An 18236-nucleotide genomic window follows, 5' to 3' on the forward strand; every position below is an offset into this window, starting at 1 on the left:
CAGGAACAGGGCTTAACCAACACAAGCTGCCTCCCCCCTCCCGACTGTGGGCTGGGGGCAGGGGCTCCACAGCAGCTGCGTTTAGGGAGAAAGTGAAAAGTGGGAGAGATGCCTTGGGGTCAGGGCACTGAGAGCCACAGGTGCAGCCAGAGGGAGGCTTCGAGAGCTGTAGCCCGGACTCTGGATACAGCACACACCCTCCCGACCTCAGCTGGGACTCTGCTCTGGGCTCAGGACTCACCTGCCTCACAAGGAGCGCTCAGTTCCCCTGGGCACCATGTTTACTCACCTACCTGGCCACCCAATCCCACATAGAGCCCATCAGGCTGGGAGCAGGCGCCCCACTCTCCACATTCTCAACACAGGCTGCCTTCCAGCAGCAGGCCCCTGGCCCTCTGCTTCCTGCTAATCAACTAGTTCCCTGTCTTAAGTGTAAAACAAGCTAAAAAAAAAAATGTCATTTTCACAGAAAGAGACTGGGTCTGATCGCAGTTGAGAAATTCTATGAATCACAGATAAGCCAGAGCACAGGAAGCCGGAAATGATACGTGGGACATTTCTTTTGAAACGTTAATGAAACGAAGATGCCTCCTGCCCTCCTCCCCGCCTCCGCGCATCTCTCTGCCAGCATTCCTGGTGAGCCCACCCACAAGCTGTTCAAACCAGTCAGACCTCCCAGACAGAAGTCGGGTTGTTTATCTGTTTGAACAAGACATCAGCACAAGCCCTGGCTATCTTGAAACCCATTAGGGGTTTCCTAGGAGGTGACCCAACACTCAGTTTTCTAACAACAGTGGAGCCTGAGCAGTCCTGCCAGGCTGAGCTCCAGGCAGGGAGATAAGGGACTGAAGAAGAGAGGCTGCCAGTGGATTATACCACTCAGATTCGTCCCGCCCCCCTCCAAGGCTGCCTGGAGCCTCTAGGAAGACCCCGGGAAGAAGCAGGGAGGGAGCAAGCCGCGAAGGGGCGTAACGACCAAGGCCGATCTGCAATTCTTGCTCTCTCTGCTGGTCCCTGCTTGTCTTTCAGAGCAGCCTGAAGCTTCTGGGCTCGGTGGCTGGAGAAGAGGGGAGAGTCTGTTTGCCAGCCAGATACCAGCAGCGCCTGGACGACCTCTGTGGGAATGCCCCTTGGGTCAGCACTCAAGAGCTCTGATGCCAGAGGCAGCAGGAGCAAGGGCCCCTTCTGCACTCATTTCCCAGGGAAACAAACCGAAAACGCCCGGCCTTGGCCAGGTTCCCCGCCACTTTTCCTGGACAAAAACATCTACCATCACCCCCATCCCGCCCAGCCCAACCTCTTCTTAAAAACAGCTGGTATGAATTTTATCTGATGAATCAAGTGTCAGAAGCTCTCTGCACTTCTGTCAATGCTGGTTACGGCAGTTCTTTTACCGTAAGCGGGCTACGACTTGGGACTTCCCGTGACAGCTCCAGGTGGCCCGTTTGGTTGGGCCACAATAGACCATGCCCACACTCCGTCATGGCAACAAGGGGAAAAGTGCAAGTGGGTCTAGGGACCCAGGGGACAACACACCATCTATTTCACAGCAGGCCAACGATCCTCTGCAAAAGAGCAAGCACCCCAGGCCTCAGAGCTCCTGCATGTCTCAGGCTGAAGACCAGCCACCAAACTCGCTGCCAACTCGGCGCTCAAATCATCAACCCCAGCAGACGCTCACAAATGAAACGAAAGTGCAGTAACCTCGTACTCCACCATGGCTTTCTTCATACTTTCCACATCAAAGATCATCTTAATGAGGTCCTGCACTGGCTTGGGGAGCTTGGACTTGGTGCCAGGGTTTACCGTCAACTTCTTTATGGCCTCTTCATCCTTCAGGGAAAAAGAAAACCAGGAAGGGACACAATTCAACAACCTAAGCCAAGTGGTGGTGGTGTTTGGCAGAGAAGGGACACAGGACGGAGCGCCACCAGCCAAAAAAAAAAAAAAAAAAGCTGAGTGTTAATCAAAAAGGTTTCGCATTAGTTGCCAGGAGAAGCATGTATGAATGTGTACAGGATCAGATACTTCCTGTGCACCCCTCCAAGTCCTCTTGGCTGCTCCAGATTCTTATTCCAGACGCCACTGAAGCATCCAGCTCTGTACAGGCAGACCCACAGGCACCCCCACTCCCCTCATGCCCTCACCTCCTCCCTCACTGCCTCCCATGCCGGGGTTGCTGGTGCCCTGTGCCTGGGAACCTGCCTGGGCCCACTCATGCCCAGCCTGGAAGTGCTGGGCAGCTATGAGGGTGATCCTTGGACCCAGGGGACACTGGACTGATGGACAAATCTTGTCTCCTTTCTTCTCTTGCCCTGCCTCCCCCAAGACTGAATCCACACAGCCTTCTCTATAGTGCCAGAGGACCAAGCTAACAGTCCGACTTCCTGCCAGGCAGTTAAAGCGCATCCCAGCATCAACCCTCTCAAGTCTGCAGCCCTCACCCCTGTTCCCTGGGATTGCTCTTCCTAATATTCTACTAGCACAGGACTTTACCCCTGCCATCTGGGGAATCCAGGCTGAGCCAAGACCCGGCTATACTGAAAATGCCTGAACCCTTCTCACTTTTGAACCCACAAGGGCAGGGACTATGACCATCACGGTGTCCCTAACAACTAACGGTGTTTGGTATTTGTTTTCAATGAAGGTAACTGGCTTTGGGCCTTGAGCCTGGAATCTGCTTGGCTTAACAAAGCTGCAGAGAAGAACCTGTGTGCTAGTGTTCAGGGCTGCTGCTGTCAGGGGCATAGTACATCTACTCTTAATGCTGAAACACAAGTCTTCAACACAAGTCTTAAACGCATTCTTATCCTCTAGCTCAGTGGTCCCCAATCTCTTTGGCACCAGGGACCGGTTTTGTGGAGGACAATTTTTCCACGGACTGGGGGTGGGGGGATGGTTTCGGGATCATTCAAGTGCATTACATTTATAATGCACTTTATTTCTATTATTAGTACACTGTAATATATAATGAAATAATTATACAGCTCACCATAATGCAGCATCAGTGGGAGCCCTGAGCTTCATTTCACTTGCCACTCATTGATAGGGTTTTGATATGAGTCTGCAAGCAATTGATTTATTATTATGGTCTCTGTGCAGTCAAACCTCTCTGCTAGTGATGATCTGTATTGGCAGCCGCTCCCCAGCGCTGGCATCACCGCCTCAGCTCCACTTCGGATCATCGGGCATTAGATTCTCATAAGAAGCGCGCAACCTAGATCCCTCGCATGCGCCGTTCACAGTAGGGTTCACGCTCCTATGAGAATCTAACGCCCTCGCTGATCTGACAGGAGGTGGAGCTCGGGCGGTAACGGGAGCGATGGGGAGCGGCTGTCAATACAGACGAAGCTTGGCTCGCTCGCCTGCCGCTCACCTCCTGCGGTGCGGCCGGGTTCCTAGTAGGTACTGGTCCATGGCCCAGGGACTGGGGACCCCTGCTCTGTAACTTCACTGAAGGCAAACTATTAGTATGTTAAAAAGCCTTCTTTAAATACGTATACTCTGTGACCAGGTAACTCGATCTCTAATGATAACAAGCACAGAGATAAGTGTATCAGCACCATTATAGCAAATACCTGGGAATAATCTAAATATCTAATTGGGGCATTGGGAGGGTGTTGTTTGGTAAATTACAAATAATGGCCACCCACAGGATGGAATTCTATACAGACTTAAGAAATGATGCTCTAGTTCAGTGCAGTTGAATACAGTAGTCACTGGTTTTGACATGTGGCCACTCGGAATTGAGCTGTGTTGTAAGAGCTAAAAATACACCAGCTATCAAATATTCAGTTAAAAAAAAAGGTAAAAATATCTCAATGATATTAATATATCAAAATAATATTTCGGACATTCTGGGTTAAATACGTAACTAGTATTAATTTCACTGTTGCATTTTGCTTTTTAAGATGTAGCTACTAGAATATTTAAAATTGCCTAAGTGGCTGCCTATCTCTCTCTGTTGGACAGCATTGCTCTAGAAGACATGGGGAAATGCTCCTAGAACAGTAAGGCCAAAAGCTGGTGGTGGCAACACAGTATGTAAGGAAAGACTCCAGTGTTACAGTGGAGAAAAGTAGCTGTGAAGTGAAAGAAGTGTATGAAAACATACACCATGATTTTAATTCTTTGTGCCTCTGTCTTTCTCAAAATTTTCTAAAACAAATACAGTTGACCCTTGAGCAACTCAGGGACTAAGGGCATTAGTCTTCTGTGCAGTCGGAAATCCGAGAATAACAGAGTTGGTCCTCCATATTCCTGGTTTCTCCCTATGCTAAGTGCTGCATCCGTGGATTCAACCAACCACAGATTGTGTAGAACTGTAGTATTTACTAATGAAAAAAATTCCACATGTAAGTGGACCCATGCAGTTCAAACCTGTGTTGCTCAGCTGTATGTATTTTTGAAATGGGAAAAATAAACACAGTAGGGGGCACTGCTGAGTTAGACCAAGTCTGTGCAACTCTAAACTCCAAATTCTCCACCTCAACGTTATACAAGAGCTAATTTCTATTTTTAATGGTAGAGCTCATGACACTCTCTATAAACTAGAGAATTCCCCCTTTAAGACACGTTAGGCCTCAAAAATTTGGAATTAAATCTGTACCATCTACACTTTCTGCAACATAAGCGTGCACCACTCCCCATTATAAAAGCAGTAAGTTTTCATATATAAACAAGGTGGGACTTCCCTGGTGGCACAGTGGTTAAGAATCTGCCTGCCAATGCAGGGGACACAGGTTTGATCCCTGGTCTGGGAAGATCCAACGGGCTGCGGACCAACTAAGCCCGTGGGCCACAACCACTGAGCCTGCGCTCTAGAGCCCGCGAGCCACAACTACCAAAGCCCACGCACCGCAACAAGAGAAGCCACCGCAATGAGAAGCCCGCCCACCGCAACGAAGAGTAGCCCTCGCTCGCTGCAGCTAGAGAAAGCCCACATGCAGCAACGAAGACCCAACACAGCCAAAAATAAAAATAAATAAAATAAAATAAAAACAAGGTAAGCATTTTGTCAAAACCAGTGGCCACAAAAGTATCAGCCAAGAGACAACAGAAGGCTGTCTGGTAATATATAGGCAGATGGTCAAGCAACAAATATAAATAATGGGAAATTATTAGGAAATAATTTGGGACTAAAAACTGGGACCTACTGGAGCACGTCAAGTCACTATAATTCTATCTTGAGGATAAAGCAAGTCATGTGATCTATGATTCAACACAGCTTCAGATAAGAAACCTCACCTGGAATCTGTGAATTACTTCCCTGTTGTGTTTAGGGAGCAACTTCAAAGACTGTTGCTCCTTGACAGTCTTAAAAACGCTCACACTGTTTGTTCTCATCTAAGCGCCATCTCATATTTCACGGTGTAGATTCTATTCATGAAAGGGTGCTGGATTTTATGAAATGCTTTTTCTATGTTTATTTGGATGACTGTGTGGCTTCTGCCCTTTATCCTATTCATGTTCTATTACATTGACTTGACTTGCATGTTGAACCAACCTTGCATTCCTGGGATAAATCCCACTCAGTCATGGTGCATAAATCCTCATGTGCTGCTAGATTCAGTTTGTTAGTATTTTGTTGAGGATTTTGCATCTATATTTATAAGGATATTGGACTGGAGTTTTCTCGTGATGTCTTTGTTCGTCTTTGGTATCAGGATAATACTGGTCTCACATAATGAGTTGAAGAGTGTTCCCTCCTCTTCTCTTTTGGAAAAGTTTATGAAGGACCAGTATTAATCCTTTAAACATTTGATAGGATTCACCAATGATGCCATCTGATCCATGGCATGTTTTTAAAAGAACAGTGTCCCTTCCTTTTATCAGAACTAGACGGTGTAAGAGCATTAAGTGATTACCTGGCCATAGTCAATCTCCAGAGGGTAGAACTTTTTGGGATATTTTGTGAAGTTTTTGGAGTGCCAGGCATTCCCGGTTTTCTCTTCATATAATTTCGTAAAATGCTCAATGGCATCCTCCTTGGATGGCATCTGCTCCAGTTTGTTACTACCAATTACCGTGCCCACACGGCCCCAGGACCTGAATATCCAATACCTGTGGGAGGAGAGGAGGAACATCAGATACAAATTCATGGGTCAGTCTGTTGTATTTCAGGATGAGTCTCCCTTCCCTGCCATTCCCCTTGAGGGAGAAACACCCCAAACTGATGGTGACTGACAAAGAGGAACAAAAGGAACTGGTATTACAATGAAGGACCTTTATTTTACTTTTATTAAACTGAGCGTTGTAAGTTTAGAGTAATTTAAAAATGCCCTTCCAAATCATATTGGCAAATGGGCTATAAAAAGTACCAAAGAACAGGTTAACCTTGGATCTGGCAGCCAAACTTGAGGAGTAAATCCTGAGGCCTACGGAACTTTACATAAGAATATCCAATTCTTCTCCCCAAAGAAACACAGCAAGTAACACTTGGAAGTCATGCGTTCAAGGTGATGCAACCATCAACGACGTGTATTAAAAATAATGAAGAACCTTTGGCTCAGATCAGAGGCTGAGATGTGATGAAATGGGACGGGGCGGGCCACTAGCCTGCAGGGTCAGCCACCTACAGACCCAGGCTAGCATCTTCAGTTTCTATCTCAATCTAGGGCCAAGTCTTGGGTACTCTGTGGGCTGTGCTGCCTAGCTTTGGGCGAGTTCATTTTTTTTTAGTGGAAATCATGCATAAGTTAAATTTTACATCACAATAAACACAGATATATTGGAAACCCAGAAAGATTTGGATGCATTTAAAAAATAAAACCAGAGATTTCAAAGAAGATTTGGGGCTTCCTGCTGGTTTTCTGGGCTACTGCCCAGAGAAATACAAATTCATTCTCTGCTGGGTTATTTCCCTCTGGAAATGTTTGGAAGACAGCACGCTGACCTATCCTGAAAAAAACCTTCTGACTCTAACAGCCCACACTGTCCTTTCCCTCTAAAAACCAATAAATCTAGGCCACCAGAATAAGGCCCATGTCCAAAATCACTATTAGAATTTGCTTGCTGGAGGTGGACAATTCTGTTCTCATTTGCCTGTTGTTTAACACACTCTGGCACTCAGCACATTTCCACAAAAACCCTATCCCTTCTCCTGCACTCCAACACACACCTAGCTTTTGGAAGGTATGTTTTACAAGCAAGATACCCTACTTTGACCTTCAAATCTCCAACAAGAGTAGGTAGTAAATGACGCAGGATTTTACTTCTTCAGAAATTTTAAGTAGCCACACAGATATCGTGTGCTCTTTTAAGGGTCACTTCTGACATTCATTTTCAATGAAAGGTTTGGTGAGATGTGAAGAGCCTGAGCCTGCCAGTGCCTACAACCTGCAGCTGGCCAAGATGCACCGGACGCTGACTGTATCCCCCGGGGGCTGCCACTCTCACAGGGGTTTGCCTTTCAACGAGGAAAGCTTTTTGGATCTCCTGGAGTTCCAATGTGTAAACTGTTTTCATTTGCTAAAAAGGAAAGGTCACTTTAATATACGAAAGTGCTCCCCCCGCTTTAGAACTTAACACACCCTCCCCACTTAACATGCAGCTCCTGCTCTGTGCTGGCTGCAATGAGGGCCCATCGACTTGGCAGAGAACTGCCCCTACTAGAAAAGTGTGCGTGGCCAAGCCAGCCCAGCCCCTCAGCACCCCAGAACTGGCTCTTACCTGCCTCCACTATGTTCAAAATAAAACACACAAACAGATGCGAACCCAAACGCCTTTAGTTAACTGGGGGGCCCGAGGTAACACTGATGAGTGAGGACTGAAAGGCTGTCTGGGGGCGAGGGCCGCTTCCCTCCCTCACTGCAGGCCTCACGACACACCCATGCTCTTCACGAGGCGGCTGGCTCCCCAGGAGCACTGGGAGCCTCTCAGGAGCACAGCTCTGCTGGACACTCCCGCCCCGGCGCACCTGCTCTCTTTGTCATCCTCCAGGAGCTGCAGCTTGTAATAGGAGTTGGTTCCCTTGACGATGTCCACCAGGCCGAGGGTGGCGCTGAAGACCTTCCCGCCTTTCTCCAGGACGTGTGCGCTGTGCTCCAGACCTGTCATGGACAGAGCTCCTGTGATGAGTCCCACAGGGAGAAGGGGGTCTGCAGGTTCCCCACAAGACGTGTGCGTCCTCAGGACCGGGGAGCCTTGAGGCTGGAGGGTGAGGCGCAGCCCTGTCCCACATGGTTTCCCTCATCAACGGGGTGCCCACAGCTCACTCTGCTCACTCCCGTTTCCTTACCAGAATCAGGGTCGACAGCTGCTCCTCCTTTAAGAGTTAATTTCATTCTCTTTTCAGATTTGTTGGTACCTTGGAAGGGGATAGAGAAATGCAAACATTAAATTAAAAATAAATAGAAAGTAAGGGGAAGGTGGCAGGCAGGGCGAGTGGGTCACCTTCACCTGTGTCAGATGTCAACATGGCATCTGTGTACTGCCTTGCACCATCCTGCGCCCAGGGAAAACGAATGAGAAAACTGGTGTGGGCAGCGTTCAAAAGACCATTCGGGCGCAAAGGGAGAGGCTGTGCACAGGCGGACCTGGCCAGCCTGGCAGAGGCCACGGCCCCCGGCAGGATGGGGCCACGGCAGGGTGGGGCAGCTCGGGGCCTCACCTTCCTCCTTGACGGGGCCCTTGCTCTTCTTGGAGGGCACAGCCCCCGACTTCCCTTTTGGGGCCACGGCTTCAACAGGCTCCGCCTTCACCTCGGCCCCCCAGGGGGACAAGAGGTGGGTTGAGAGCAACTCCTGAAGGCTCTTGGTCGAGGCGGAGATGTCCTGGAGGAATACCTCAGACACGACGCGGATGTTAGCTTCTTTTACTTCCTCCATCTTTTTATTCATCTTGTCGACCTCCTCTGTTCAAATCGGAGGAAAAGAACTTTGAAATCTCACATCACTACACAGTTATTACTTGCTGGGTACTTCCCAACCCTCGTCACCCACAGCTCTCCTCTCCTTCAAAATCTAGTGCCTGGGGCCTTGGTTCATTTCGACAGTCGTCTCTCACCAGCAACAATCCCCCTTTTTCTAAGGTGTGATGAGTGAGAGCTGCCTTTCTCCAAACCCTTCTAAAGAACGAGATGTTAACAGGTATTACATAGAGAAGCAAGTCAGATTCCTATGGGAAGAGCAGTGTACTGTTTTCTGGTCTTGGAGACTTACAATGGTCGTCAGCATCTTAAGCCTGCAAAGACACCTGTTCACCTTCCTTTAACTCTGCATTTTCCAAACCTGCTTAGGCTGTGAACTTTTTGCCTGGAGGCAAACCTACCAACATCTTGTGAACAAGGTGAGAAGAGTGGGCTGTTACAGTCTGTACTTGGGAGTTTTAGATACGTGAATGTAGACAACACGGAGCAGCAGTGCCAAGTACAAGTGCCCACACCCCTTTCCAGAGAACCTGAACAATGCCAGCGATGATAAGAGACACATTTTTGGGGTCCCTCTGTGTGTCAGACACTGTGCTTGGCACCTCACCTCATTTAATGTTCAACACAACCATGAGAGACAGGGATCCCTCTGGTTCACAGGCAGACTGAACTCACTTTTGGTACTGATGCACAGGGAGGCCTTGTTGGCAGTCCCTGTCAACTTGCCCCCGAGTTTCTCGATTGTGGCCTTCACTTCATCCTTGTTCTGGGACAGTTTCCCAAGGGTCAGGATCTTCATGTTGGATAACGGCTTGTCTGGGGATGGGAGAAAAGGATCACTAGGCAGGGCTGCTGCCCGGGGTGGAGGGTGGGAGCAGGAGACCAGGCAGCAGCTCCCAGGGGAAAGCCAGACCAGCTGCAAGGCCCCCGAAAGGCCTCAGCACCCTCTTTGATCAGGGAGAAAGGGATCTCCTTGAGGAGAAGTCTACGTAAACAGAAGAAAAGAGTAAGAGTAGCAGGAAAGCAGAGGACAGGACAGCAACCTGTACGCAGTCCTCAGCACAGAAAGGACCGGCCGGGGAGAAGCCATGAACTGACATTGCTCCACAGCAGGCCTCGAGTAGAGGTGGCCGGGGGCACCCTGGGGCTGCTCCACGGACAGGCGAGGAAGGACCAGGAGGCTGGCCAGAGGGTGGGATGCTGGGGTCACGTGAACTCCCGATTCCTTCTGTTATTCTCTCCTCACCCCATGCCTAAAAGCAAACTACATTGCTCACAGGACGCCTATTAATCAACCCCATTAAAAAAACTAGCCTTGGGGAATTCCCTGGCAGTCAGGTAGTTAGGGATCCGCGCTTCCACTGCAGGGTGCATGGGTTCGATCCCTGGTTGGAGAGCTAAGATCCTGCATGCCGTGCGGCGTGGCCAAAAAAAATAAAAAATTTAAAGGGTAGCCTTGTCCATGGCAGTCACTGAGAGCTTTGGTCAGCAGGACCACACTGAGCTGAGAGAACTGACTCAGGCACCAAGAACCCTGGGATTTTAGGTATTTAGCACTGACCCCGGCCAGAAAGACCCGGGTCAGGGGTGTGCCTTCTGTTTGTTGCAAACGGGAACACACAGAGCTGGTTACACATGTCCACAAGAGATGCTGTGGGGAGGAGTCCTTTAAGCTGTCCCTGTGAGGGAGAACTACTAGGCAGGGCCCGGACGTCGACCCCACCGGGCCCACCACACTTGTTCTTGGACCCAGGCTGCAGGCAGCAGGGTGAACTCGGGATGACCACCCACACGTCCCCTCCCCAGAGGATGGAGGGAGGTCACTGCTGGGCTCACGTTCACGGAAGAATCCTCATCCTCCACCCAGCACACGGTGGCCGTAACCATTAGACTACGCCACACGTCCCTGAGTAAACAAAGACAGCAGTATCTTCTGCCACAAAAACACAAACTCATCTCACTGTCTTTGTTGGTGTGGAGTACTTCTCGCGGACACTGATCACAACAAGTACGGCAAGTCTCTGCAGGCGACAGAGACCCAGCATCACATCAGGCTCAGGATGACTGGTGGGGGGCAGGGCTGCCCAGAAGCACAAAGCTGAGCCCTGGAATGCTGCTCTGTAGCGTAGCGCAGTCAGGCAGGAGAGTCTGAATGCCCCTTGCAGGTAACTGTCTCCCTGGCCTTTCTCAGAAGCCCCCCTCCCCAACCTACCTCCTCCTGCTGGGGGTGGGATGGGGAGAAGAAGGGCAGAGCCTCCCCCCAGGATCAGCCAGCGAAGAACCCAGACGGACACCCTCCCCACCCTAAGCTCAGGGCCCCAGTCCCCCCACCCTCCCCGAGGCTGGCCCGGAGCTGCACCTGGGGGAGCGGAGTTCACAGTGGCGGGTGCCGGGGCTGCAGAGGGCAGGGGTGCTGCCGCCAGCGGGGCGCTGGTCTCTGGGGGGAATATACGGTCCTGCTTTCGGATCTTCAATTTCTTGAGGTAAGAGATTTCTCGGAATTCCTAAAGAGTGTAAGTTTTAGTTAAGAAACCAGTTCTCCCTTGAAATAACCACCTGATAGAGAAAAGAACTTAAGAATCTTTGTCTTCTTACGACCAAGAATAACACAAAATAGGAAAATGTGAGGCTTTTAGTATGAAATACAGTATTACTGCTGATATGGTGCTTATTTGCAATACTTCTACATTTATAATACAGCCGGTACTGTGACGCTTGAAGAGAAAAAATATTTTCCTTAAAAAAACAAAAACAAAACAAACAAAAAAACCCAGTTGATAATCTGGTCAGGGAACCACTGCTGGAACCTGATTACAACCCCCAGGCCTCATTCTGGAGTTGTTCCCCTCAAGAATGAAGAGGCCTCTTCCTGGGGTCGTATGTCCATTCCATGACCAAAAGCCCCCCCAGACTCCCCAGAGCACGGGAGAGAGATGATTACCCGAAAGGAAATCAGGGCAATTCCCTTCCCTTCCTAGAAGAAGGGACCGTGAATGCAGGGGGCCCATCAACAGTCAGTGTTTAGTATTAACTCTGCCACCAGCACGGTCCCCCGGCATTCCGGGTGATTCACTCAATAAACATCACATACACCAGGTTCAGGGACCAGGTCCCTACCCTCCTAAGTCTTCTTCCCATCAAGAAACAGCCCTTCCCTGCTAGATCCATGGTCAATGACTGCCTGGTAGATAAAATGTATGCTGGGCATCTAACACAGTGCCACATATCACAGTGAGTTTAGAAAGAGTTTCTGCCTTTGAGAAAGAAGCTCAGCCCTGACCGACAGTCAGATATACGAAGGCAACTTCTACACAGGAGCTAGCTTCTAAACCAGAGGCGTGCTGAAGCGATGCAATACTGGGAATGCTGGGAGGGCTCCTTGGAGGCAGTGACCTGCCAAGTCAGGGGCAGGGAGAGGGAAGGAGGGAGGGAGGGGGAGGGAGGGAGGGAGGGGGAGGGAGGGAGGGAGGGAGAGAGAGAGAGAGAGAGAGAGAGAGAGAGAGAGAGAGAGAGAGAGAGAGAGTGTGTGTGTGTGTGTGTAGGCGTGGTGAGTGGTATGCGAGGAGAAAAAAGGTGGCAGAAAGAGGGGCTGCAGAAGGTAGCTGCAGCCAGATCATGGAGGGCTTTGGGGGAGGGGAGTTCAAGCTAAGGAGATGACCATGATTCTGTGATCCAAGCCCCTGGGGGCAGCACAGTCCCTACCCATGGTCTGTAAATCCATGAATTTGCATGGGCAGCAAGTACTGTCCACCTGACAAAATGTCTTGCATCTGTAGGTACCGTTTTAAAATAACCCTTTAAAAATATACATAGATGCAGTGCAATTGACATACAAAATACTAAACAGTTCACATCACGATCTTACTTTTTTCCTAACCTAAGATATTAAAAGGGATACAAATACCACAAACGGGCCTGTAACAATGGCATTCTCAGAAAAACTGGGAAAATATTTCTAGAAGAAATGGGGAATCACTGTAAGGTTTTAAGGGTGGGGAAAGGACAAGGTCAGACTTGTTGTAGAGCAACCGAGCAAGCAAAAGTACAGAGATACGTATACAGTAATTATGGTAGCGAACAGAGAGGGCAAGGAAAGAGTGAGTGGAAGGGGCAAGCGGCAAAGTGGAGTTCAGCTCTGGGTGCTGAGGTGATACTGCCCCCAGGGCCCACAGGCAGCAGTTATGGAGCGCTTACTATGTGTCACTGGTCCAAAGGCTCAGCCACCCGGGGAGAAGGCACGGGCGGTGAGGGAACTTGACGGGTATCAAATCCCAAGCCCAGGAGCCCACGACAGCCCCAGGTGGTGGGGCGCCAGCTCGCACCGAGTCTGAGGGCACAGGGGAGTCCATCCAGCAGCCAGCCCCCCAAGACACTGCTGGCTCCCCCAACAGTGCGGCTCCAAACAAGGTCCCCCAACTGAGGTTTTTTACATTCTGAGAATTCGAGAGAGAGAGAGAGATCAACAGGAGACGTGAACTCTGGACCCAACACCCCGTCTAGCACCAAGGCAAGGAAATGTCTTGCTCTGAGAAACACTCTCCCATCATAAAGGCAGGAATTACCATTTGTTCACCACCTTGTGCCCAGAACAGTGCCTGGCAGAGGGTAGGCACTTGATAAACAGAAATAAAAGTAACTCACGGTCTTTGCAAGCAAGAAGATTTTACACCAGGTGGACAAACCTGTGCTCCAGCTGGAAGTGCTTTGGTACTACATCTGTGTAGTTTGCAAATGTACAGAACCAAGGACATAATTCTATAATCTGATTATGAGGATGGCCCCGATGTAAAGAGGTCTGAGAAACTGCTCTGCAGTCGTGGTGACCTGGAGTGTGGACAAGCCCAGAAGATGGGACCAGGTTTTTCTGCAAATATATCCCAGGATCCACACCCCCACTTACCTTTGGGGTCACCCACTCCTTCCGGTTGGGCGTCTGTGTCTTGACCATACACTTGGTCCAGGCAGTGACATCCCCGGTACAGTAATAGGCATCGCTCTTGAAGACCAGCTGGCCTGAGCATTCCTCGCAGGGAAGGAGGGCACCGAACACCATGCCGTCGGCCACTCGGTCCAAGATCTGAAGCCAGTGAAGAAGAGAAGCAAGTCAAGGAGGAGAGGGGCAGCTACAGGAGAGGACATTGACCAACGTGGGATGAAGAACCTGCACGGACTCCACTCGCTAAAAAAGAAGGGAGGGACTGCCCTGAGGTTCCTAACATTCCCCGGAGAAGGCGGTTTACAGTTGGAGCTTGCATTTTTGTGCTTTATGAGACCTTACTTCCACGCATGAGGGGTTCCTGCAGCTCCCCTTTCCCTCGGTGACTTAGAAATAAAGGGAGAACCCAGAACATCCACTGTTTCTGCACCAGAGGGACGGCAGGGCAGGGCCTGCAGGGGAGACAGCCCTCGCAGCCCTCGGGAAGTCTGTGAGAAGAAGGCAGCAGAGAGGGCTCCTCGGGCCGAAGTTTGTGGCATGAACACACGAGGCAGATGTGCAGCCCACCTCGGTCCTTGAGCGCCTGCCCCTTCCTGCCCCCCGCAAGCGGCGACCTTGATGGCGATGACCATGCAACGCGACTATGGAATTTCACTCCCGATTAATACCCGCAGGTGTTCACCCGGAGGGCCTCCGGCACTCCACCGGGACAGTGACCGCGCACGGCCTGGCCGCTCGGCTCGCGGCGCCCGTAACACAGAGGCAGCTCACCGCAGACTCCCCGGAGGGCACTTGCTGCTTGTTGAAGATGAGCAGCTCTTTCAGGTCATTCGTCGAACATGCTTTCTTTAGCTCGTCCTTGATGTTCCAGATCAGGGTGTTCTGGGCCTGTGCACGAGAGCCAGCAGCTGAGAGACCAGCTCCTCTCAAAGAAAGAAACACCCAACTGGAGGAAGACTCCACCCTGGCTCGCTTCTGCCTCTAGTCACAGCCCTGCGCTCAGCTGAGCTGCCCCGGGGCTGCCGCATCCCCAGGACCGCGCTCCCAGCTCGCGGCCGCGGTGTCCGCCTGGGGCGTGGGCGCTCAGGGAGGGCCGAGGCAGGTGGGGAGGCCGCGGCCCAGGCGCCGGGGTCCCCGGAACCAGCCCCTCAGAGACAAGTCCCAGGACACCCAGGAATGCGCCCGAAGCACCAGGTTCATGTGCCCCAAGACCCGGCCCCTAAGGGAGGAAGGGGTGGCTCCTCAACAACCTGAAAGCCAGCAGCAGGGGCGATCCCCAAACACCTCCCACCTCCTCAGTAGCGCGGAGGAACAGACTTAGGCTCCTCTGAAGATGGAGCTTTAAACCTCGGTGGTAACATTCATGCAGCGCCTACTCTGCGTGGGACACTTTTCACGCCGTCGCACGCACTCTCACGACCACCTTGGCCAGCAAGGCAGTTGTCTCCTGACGTCAGAGGCGGGGCAGGGAAGAGCGTCCTCCCGTTTGAGGGTGGTGGGCGAGTTACTCACGTCTCAGCCTCAGACCCCACCACCTCTGCAAAACAGGCAAATGCCGGCCCTCTCTGCACCGAGCGAGGAGTTAAATTCGCTTGACAACAACGGTCATCACACACGCGCCCTTTCCCAGCCTCTGTAAGGGCCTCTCGATAACATCCTTGCCTGCAGCGCCACGTGCTGGGCCACCGGTGACGGAGATGAGGGAGCATGAGGCAAAAGTCTAAGGGTACAAGGTTAGATCACAGAAGCAGAACTATCTCATCTGCGCGACCAAGGACGGGAGGCCAGCACAAATGGGTGTGCCAGGGTGGGGACCATGGGCAGCGTTCCCAGCTTGCCTTTCTTTTTGCCTCTGACAACACTGGAGACGGGGAAGGTGGGCACGACGGGCAAATGCAAAAGAGCACCCCAGCTCCACTGCAGCTGGGGTTGGCACCAAACTGACACATTGTTAACTGAAGGACAACCACACCGAATCTGTGATTCTTATCAAGCAGCTGGAACCACACCAGGACTTGCTCCTAATTTTTTACACCACTGGCAAAAACGGAATACTCACGTAAGAGCGCAGCAGAGGGCTCGTGGAAATCACGCTCCCAAGAAGCGACTGACTGCTCTCCCCTAGTTTCCCGAACACTCACCTTTTTCTGGTTAACAAGTTTTGCTTCGTTTTGATACACACGTAACCAACACAGGGACGAATTTCTCTGGTCAGTGACCGCTGACCTAACGGGCAGTTTGCTCCTCTTAATACGTGCCTTTTATGATTTTTTTTTTTAACGAGAGCTTTTCATTAGAGAACACGGAGCTTCATCTCTTCCAGCCATTGTCTGTGCCAAGAACGTGTGGCATCCTTGAATTCAATACGCCGTTTCCAACGTGCTACAGGTCCGGGAGGCACAGTGATGCGCAGCGTGGCTGAAGCATGACGTGCCCATCCCAGCGCGAGGCTGCTGAGCGGGAAGCGACGACAGCTCGGCTCCTGCCGAGCCCGGCCGCCGCCGCCCGGGCGCCTAGAGCCCACTGTGGGTGCTTTCACGTAAGAACTGTTGCTTTGTGAGGAGGGAAGAAAACCCGGGGGAGAAGCCAGGCTATTTAACAACAGCTATGAAGTTGGGAATTTTTAAAGCTCTCATTAAGCAGGACACACGCACCTCCTTGAACTTTCTTCCCAGAATGAGGAAAAGAGGTGAGACTGAATGGCGAGAGGAGACGCCCAGCTCGGGACTCACCTTGAGGGCCTTTTCAAGCTTACTCTCCTTGTCTTTGTCTTTTCTAGATTTCTTCTTGGCCACTTCCTCCACTCCATCCACCTCATCGCCTTTTCTCTTTCTGAAAGAGACAAAGGATGTAAGGGAAAGAACCAGAGCCATTAAAGCCCGGAAAGCCAACAGCTTTGGGACACAGCATCCTAAGGCCATTCTCATGAGGCTCAGCCAGGCCCTGCCCACTGAGGAGCTCGCCCTCTGCTCAGGCAGTGTCTGTGGCTGACGTCATCCATTTCAGGAAGCACAGCTGCCAGGAGGGGCCAGCGGTCCCTCCAGGGCCTTGGAACAACCTGGCGCAGCACAGATGAGGTGGCCTGGAAGGTTCTGGCAGGGACTATGCCAGAGGTAAGACCATAACTGAGGGCGGGGACTGCAGAAAGACAAAGCATCAGTGCCAGGCGCTGAGACTTTCAATCTAAGACACAGGGCTGCTCCTGAGGCCAAGAGGCTGTTCTCAGACCGGGGAGGCTGTGCTGCCACTTGAAGCCCAACAAGAAGCGGTGGTCTAGGCACTGCCAACCAGTCTGCCTCAGCTGGGTCAGCCAACGCTGCCAACTAAGATCAGCAGCATCACTCCTGACCTAACAGAGGGCACTGAGGGTCATCAGTAGGCCCTAGAAACAGGGCGGGTCAGCCACGGTGGTTAATACTCACTTTCAGCCATCACACAGGCCTGAGATCAAACCCTTACATTTTTTCCTCATCCGTAAAAACAGGGAAAAGAATACCATCTACTCTGTAGCATCACGGTGATGGTTAAATGAAATATCCTCTGTAAAAGGCTTAGCATAGTGCGCGGCATGCCAAAAGTGCTCAACCAATGCTGGTTGTTACAGCATAAATGTGAGCCTGTTCACTCCTACACCTACACCCCATATCAAAGCACCCTGAGGCTTTTTAAATGTGTGGGTCTGACTTTCCAGTTTTCTTTCACATTCCAGAGCCACGTGTGCGGTGCAATAAACTTGTGCGTTTTGAACTGAAATACTGCGCGAAGGCCGCCTGATGATGGGGATGTGGGGTCACCCCAACCCTACACTGTCCAAGGAGCACAGTGTACACCACAGCCCTGCCACGCCCCCCTTGGTGGGCTTGTCACCAAGCAACTAGACTGGAGCCGAGGGACCGGCAGAGGGAACACAGGAAAGAAGTGCCCACAGGATCAACATAGACCTAAATGTTAGCACCGTATGAAAGCCATACCATTCTGAACTCTCAACCAGATAACTTATCGACCGCCCCCTCCCCCATTTCAAAATGGTCAAGATTCTCCCAGCGCCGCTCTCAAGAGAGACCCAGAAACACAGGGACGCATCCACACGAGGACATCAGGGGGAAGTGAACGTGGGTCACGCAGGGGTCAGAGGAAGGGTGGCGGTGGTGGACTCCAGCCAGGGGAACGCTCAGACGGAGCAGGGGGAAGTGGGATTTGCTCTCTGCCTGTCCACGGAGGTCGGATGCGGGACAGGGAACAGACCACCAGCAGCGGCAGGAACGCGCACTGCAGCTTCCCCAGGACTTCCCTGCCGTGTCCCCCACCGCCTCAGCTGGGGAAGGGGCGGAGCTCTGCTGCTTCCCAGCGCCTGCACCCCCAGCTTTCTGACGGGCAGCCAGGGGAACGCAGGAGTGATATGGACTCTGGGCCTGTGTGAAGCCCCCACCC

General features: G+C 51.4%; 1 protein-coding gene across 2 annotated transcripts in view; it reads right to left on the reverse strand.

The window, feature by feature from the left end:
* PARP1 (poly(ADP-ribose) polymerase 1) overlaps positions 1-18236 on the reverse strand; it is a 42981-nt gene that overhangs the window by 10079 nt on the left and 14666 nt on the right. For both annotated transcript variants that reach the window (XM_081256234.1, XM_081256235.1), the window contains exons 5-14: positions 16538-16637; positions 14577-14693; positions 13770-13946; positions 11229-11373; positions 9545-9685; positions 8612-8854; positions 8240-8308; positions 7919-8051; positions 5868-6063; positions 1705-1833 (exon numbers count right to left, since the gene is read on the reverse strand). In XM_081256234.1, the coding sequence (XP_081112360.1) occupies positions 1705-1833; positions 5868-6063; positions 7919-8051; positions 8240-8308; positions 8612-8854; positions 9545-9685; positions 11229-11373; positions 13770-13946; positions 14577-14693; positions 16538-16637 (1450 nt within the window). The remainder of the gene's footprint in view (positions 1-1704; positions 1834-5867; positions 6064-7918; positions 8052-8239; positions 8309-8611; positions 8855-9544; positions 9686-11228; positions 11374-13769; positions 13947-14576; positions 14694-16537; positions 16638-18236) is intronic.

The sequence above is a fragment of the Mesoplodon bidens genome (genome assembly GCF_964165515.1).
Source record: "Mesoplodon bidens genome assembly, chromosome: 2".
In the NCBI taxonomy this organism is placed as follows: domain Eukaryota; kingdom Metazoa; phylum Chordata; class Mammalia; order Artiodactyla; family Ziphiidae; genus Mesoplodon; species Mesoplodon bidens.